At 41.0% G+C, this 6,294-nt stretch overlaps 1 protein-coding gene across 1 annotated transcript; it reads right to left on the reverse strand.

The window, feature by feature from the left end:
* Positions 1–2,130: 2,130 nt before the first annotated feature.
* Positions 2,131–2,304, reverse strand: LOC133072855 (CDC42 small effector protein 1-like). Its single transcript, XM_061166385.1, has one exon. It carries the CDS (start codon positions 2,302–2,304, stop codon positions 2,131–2,133), a length of 174 nt encoding a protein of 57 aa, XP_061022368.1.
* Positions 2,305–6,294: the final 3,990 nt, after the last annotated feature.

Consider the following 6,294-nt stretch of genomic DNA (forward strand, 5'->3'; position numbering starts at 1 on the left):
TGCCATTCAATTCATAAAGCAAAGGTCTCAAAATATGATCAAGAAGGAAATAATTCCAAACAAACATTTTGGTCAAAATGTAGGCATTTATCCAATTGTCCACTTTCAGAAATTGAGAGAAAAGCTGAATATCATCAGTCATGAAAAGGAGAAATGTCATGGTTTTCTCAAAAATTTCTAAAGTTTTTAGACACTGGAGTAAGCTTAACAAAAACTAGCCCAGGAACAGAAAAGACACACCATACTCACAATAATTATATATATTGCTATCTCATTATTCTATAATGAATATTCTCCTTATTCATTATTTTAGGTTCCAAATAAATACTATATTTTCACAGAGACATTTCATGTAGTTTAAGAGTCAAAATAAGTATTAGCAAATACAAAAAGTTTCATGAACAAGGATCAACAGGGCAGAATCAACTCATATGAAGGGAAACACCAATAAGTTGTGACTAGGATGCTTCCCATTACTGAGCTAACATGACCTCCACCTTCTCATCTCAGAGCAGGCAGGAGCTCATCTATTCTGCCCTCCTAAATAACTTTCAAGGAAGGGGCCAGAACAAAACACCCGAGAAAACGGAAAGTACCCTGAAGACCCTGTGCCTCCATTATTTTCCCACCTAAAGCAGACTCTTCAGCCAGGGTGGCAGTCAAACACTGGTCTTCAGACAAAACTCCCTGAGTCTTCTTTGTGTCTGGTTCTCAAACCAGGGCACAGAAATACAGCTTAAAATCTGGGGAGGAGAACGTGGGCTACCTGCAGCACTTCTGTTTCTCTCTCTCCCTTCCCCAATCCCATAACACACTGTTCAGGCCTCCACACCACAGGAACCCCTCCTCCAGAGAGCATAAGGATGGAGCAGTGCAGTACACAACATCCCTCACAGAGACATGAACCCACACAAACACAAGCCACACACTGAAAAGAGAGTATGGAGATTAGGTGCAGCCCAACTGAGCCTACTTTACAAGTGGCCCTCAGTCATTCATGGATAAGGCTTAGGGTGAACAATGGAAATCAGGTAAGAGGAAAATATTTCAACTCTAGAGCAGCAGCTCTCAGCTGGTGGTGACTTTGCCCCTTAGGAGACATTTGCCCCATCTGGGGACATTTTTGGTTGTCACAACTGGGGTGGGCCAGGGATGCTTGCTAAATGTCCTATAAAGCACAAGAACAGTCCCTCACTGCCAAGAAATAACCAGCCCAAAATGTCAAAATTGCCCAGTTTGAGAAAATTTGCTCTTGTGATCTTCCAGCTCCAATTTTGTCAGGACCTTAAGCTCACTCAAGGATGACTGTTTTCAGTCTATTTATCTTACCACTCCTCCCATCCTCAGTGATCAGTAAGTCTTGTGACATAACTCCTAGTTTCCTGGGTTCCTCTCCAAGATCCTTCTTCCTGCTCTCACTTAGGTCAGCAGGAAGGTTGGCAGATGGCAAATCCCCTAGACTTAAAAGGAATGTCTTCAGGTTAAGACTCTCCTCTTAACTCTTATCCAATAGGGAGCAATAAGGCTCCTGAGAGGTACGGGGTTAAGGACAAAGGTAGTAGCAAGGTGGGGTAAGTAAAGAACTCATCTTAAATTAAAATTTAAATTAAAAAAGGAAAGATCTTAGGGAACCAGCAATGCTATAGAAACATAGGGTTAAAGGCCTAGTTAGAGAAAGAACCTGGCATTAACAGACATACTGAGGGACTGGGAGCTTAAAGTCTGAGATCTAAAGAGAAAGAGCAGACTAGCCAGTGGTTATCCTTCCAGTCTGGACTTGTCATCTGCTTCAGTTCATTCCAGGAGGAAAGAGAAGGCAGGGAGGAAGGAAGCTTCTCAGCAAAGGTGACTTCAGCTTTCTTCCTCTCACCTACCCACCACACATAAGGAGTTCCAGGTTGAGAGTTTAAAAATGTGGCACCTAGACCATCATTTAGGAGAAGGGAACTCATTCCAAGTTCCCAGAAAACCCCTATCTCAGATTTGAGAGTGTCAAGGAAAAGAGGGATCCTGGGTTCACTGATTCTAAGAGGAATACTGATGGGGGCAGCATCTCTTCTGGGCTAGACAGAGGGAAGCCTGGACACAAAAGACCCATTCCTATTGGAGCTACAAGTCCTGAGAATTGCTCTACGGCCTTTTAGTTTCCCTTGGATCTAATCTGCTCCTGAATGCACCTGTCATGACAAGTCCATCTCTCTCCCCAGAGCCAATGTGAGTCAGGCGGACAAAATTCATTGGTTCCCCAGTCATGGTCCAGTCAATCCATCTCCTCTTCTTCTGTGACTGGGGTCTCTTTAGCATGCAGCGGCCTAGTTTGTGTCAAAATTCACTCATGTTCCCTGATGGTCCCAGTTTCACTCCTCTGCCTGAGGCCCCTGAGGGATCTTTTTCTGGAGCCTTGACTGCCCTCTCCTCACTCCTCTAAGGTGTAACAATACCCTGAGTTACTCAGCTGGACAGAACTAGAGGAAACGGAGTCCTTGGAGTCCTTACCTGAGTAGCGACGGTCAGCATCTCGGATGCTGAGACAGACACTGACCTGAGGTCAGAGAGTGGGGTGGGCAGGCAGGAACAAGGTTATGTCTTCCACAGCCTTGGAACCCTGCTCTGGTCCTGCACCTAGGCATTCGGTTGTAGCTGGTGGGGGGGGGGGGGTTCCTGCTCTGGGACACACCAGCGTGGTTCTTGGGCTGGTTCCTCTGCGTGGTGGGGGAGCCAAGGGTGGACCTGCTGAGGCAGGACTGGCCAAGGGTGGAAACAGCCAGGACACAATTACGAAACCATTGAGAGGAGGTGCTGTGCAGTTGGTATTGTGTTTTTTTATTTAAAATTCCAATTGTTTGTGTTGATATATAGGAAAACAACTGACTTTGTATCTTGCAAATTTGCTATAATAATTTATTAGTTTCAGAATTATTTTGTTGACCTCAGGATTTTCTGTATAGACAATCATTAAAAAAAAAAAGTTCTATTTTTTCCAGTGTTAATTATCTCTTTCTTTTCTTGCCTTGTTGGATTAGGTAGGATTTGCAGTAAGGTGCTGAAAAGGTGTGATGAGAAGGGAATAATTTGCTGATTCTTGATCGTGGCATAAAACTATTTGGTTTCTATTTGTTGTTGTTCAGTCACTAAGCCTTTGTGGTCACATTCGACTGCAGCATGCCAGGCTCCTCTGTCCTTCACCATCTCCCAGAGTTGCTCAAATTCATGTCCATAGAGTTGGTGATACTATCTAATCATCTTATCCTCTCTTGCCCCCTTGTTCTGTTGCCTTCAATCTGTTTCAGCATCAGAGTCTTTCCCAAATGGTCAGCTCTTCACTCTTAATATCAGGTGGCCAAAGTATTGGAGCTTTATCACTCTTGTATTGGAGTATTCTCTATTGGAATACTTGGAAGCAATCACTTCTCTATTGTACTGGCATATTCTCACTACTTAGTATGCAGTCAATTCTTTTTTTTTTTTTTGTAGTAAAAGGTGTATTAGATTTTTTGTAGATTTCTGTATCAGCTGAGGAAGTTCCTCTCTATTGCTACTTTCCTGAGAGATTTCTGTCATGAATGCGTATGTGATTTTATTAAATATCTTTTCTGCCTATTGATATGGCAATTTGATTTTTCATTTTTAGCCTACTGATGTGATGGATTACCTTAATTGATTTTTGAAAGGTATAACAACATTGTATATATCTGTAATAAATGCCCTATGGTCATGGTGTATAATTCACTTATACATTGGTGGCTTTGGTTTGCTAATATTTTTCTGAGAACTTTTGCATCTATGTTCATGATAAATACTGGCCTGTAGTTTTCTTTCTTTTAATGTCTTAGTCTGTTTTTTGTATTAGGGTAATGTTGGTTTCAGAATTTTCCACAGTTTATTGTGATCCACACAGTTGAAGGCTTTGGTGTAGTCAATAAAGCAGAAATAGATGATAGATAGATGTTTTTCTGGAACTCTCCTGCTTTTTTGATAATCCAGCAGATATTGGCAATTTGATCTCTGGTTCCTCTGCCTTTTCTAAATCAAGCTTGAACATCTGGAAGTTCTCAGTTCACGTACTGCTGAAGCCTGGCTCGGAGAATTTTGAGCATTACTTTACTAGCATGTGAGATGAGTGCAATTGTGCGGTAGTCTGAGCACTCTTTGGGATTGCCTTTCTTAGGGATTGGAATGAAAACGGACCTTTTCCAGTCCTGTGGCCACTGCTGAGTTTTCCAAATTTGCTGGCATATTGAGTGCAACACTTTCACAGCATCATCTTTCAGGCTTTGAAATAGCTCAACTGGAATTCCATCACCTCCATTAGCTTTGTTCGTAGATATGCTTTCCAAGGCCTGCTTGACTTCACATTCCAGGATGTCTGGCTCTAGGTGAGTGATCACACCATTGTGATTATCTGGGTCATGAAGATCTCTTTTGTACAGTGGAAACTGTGGAAACTTCTGAAGCATATGGGAATACCAGACCACCTGAAATGCCTCTTAGGAAACCTGTATGCAGGTCAGGAAGCAACAGTTAGAACTTGACATGGAACTACAGCCTGGTTCCAAATAGGAAAAGGAGTACATCAAGACTGTATATTGTCACCCTGCTTATTTAACTTATATGCAGAGTACATCATGAGAAATGCTGGGCTAGATGAAGCACAAGCTGGAATTAAGACTGCCAGGAGAAATATCAATAACCTCAGATATGCAGATGACACCACCCTTATGGCAGAAAGTGAAGAGGAACTAAAAAGCCTCTTGATGAAAGTAAAAGAGGAGAGTGAAAAAGTTGGCTTAAAGCTCAACATTCAGAAAACTAAAATCATGGCATCTAGTCTCATCACCTCTTGGGAAATAGATGGGGAGACAGTGGAAACAGTGTCAGACTTTATTTTTTTGGGCTCCAAAATCACTGCAGATGGTGACTGCAGCCATGAAATTAAAAGACGCTTACTCCTTGGAAGGAAAGTTATGACCAACCTAGATAGCATATTAAAAAGCAGAGACATTACTTTGCTAACAAAGGTCCATCTGGTCAAGGCTATGGTTTTTCCAGTGCTCATGTATGGATGTGAGAGTTGGACTATAAAGAAAGCTGAGTGCCGAAAAATTGATGCTTTTGAACTGTGGTGTTGGAGAAGACTCTTGAGAGTCCCTTGGACTGCAAGGAGATCCAACCAGTCCATCCTGAAGGAGATCAGTCCTGGGTGTTCATTGGAAGGACTGATGCTGAAGCTGAAACTCCAATACTTTGGCCACCTGATGCGAAGAGTTGACTCATATGAAAAGACCCTGATGCTGGGAGGGATTGGGGGCAGGAGGAGAAGGGGACAACAGAGGATGAGATGGCTGGATGGCATCACTGACTCGATGGGCATGAGTTTGAGTAAACTCTGGGAGTTGGTGATGGACAGGGAGGCCTGTTGTGCTGCGATACATGGGTTCCCAAAGAGTTGGACACGACTGAGTGACTGAACTGAACTGAATGTTGTTTTCACAGAATATGTCAGGAAGTATTTCCATCACTTCTGTCTTTTGGAAGAAAAGGTAAAGAACTGGTATAATATCTTTCTTAAATATTTGGGAGAATTTACCAATGAACCAATGTAGGCTAAACCAGTGTTTTATTTATTTATTTATTTTTTACCATTGGGAGAAATCTTATTGAAATTCATAGGTAAGTAGCAATCCTTTGAAGAATTTCATTCTTAAGCAATTTCAATGTAAGTTACTCCTTAAATCAGAAAAAAAATTTCAGAAAAAAATTTAAAAGGCCATTGGATTACTGTTCTTACCTCTTTACAAACTAGGCAAAACTTTTATGCAATACGCATTAAAAAAAAAACAAAAAAAAACCAAAACTTTAAATGTTTCTGCGAGAAATCTCAGTGGCCAAAGAGGACAGAAAACATAAAGTTATCTGCTTCCTTCAAAAAGTACTGGAATTCACATGAATGATTTTTAGTAATGCAGCTTATTATTCAACCATTTCTATTTCACCATAAATTTCATAATTTAAAAAAATGTATTCATTATCTGGTGCCAGTAATAATGTCTTTGATTGTCTTATTATATGCAACTCACTTTCAAGGTCCAGCTTCAAGGTAACCATTATATTCCAAACATTCTCAATGAATATTTAGGACATATTCCCGCTTACTACAGCCTGTGTCTACTATTTATATTCTTTGGAATATAGTAATGAGGTTCTCACAAGTACTTTACTCAAAGTATGTAAACCTGAATTGCAATATTCATGAGAAAAACAAATAATATAGCAAAAACTGAGGAGAAAGTGGTG

The sequence above is a fragment of the Dama dama genome, chromosome 18 (assembly GCF_033118175.1).
Source record: "Dama dama isolate Ldn47 chromosome 18, ASM3311817v1, whole genome shotgun sequence".
In the NCBI taxonomy this organism is placed as follows: Eukaryota; Metazoa; Chordata; class Mammalia; order Artiodactyla; family Cervidae; genus Dama; species Dama dama.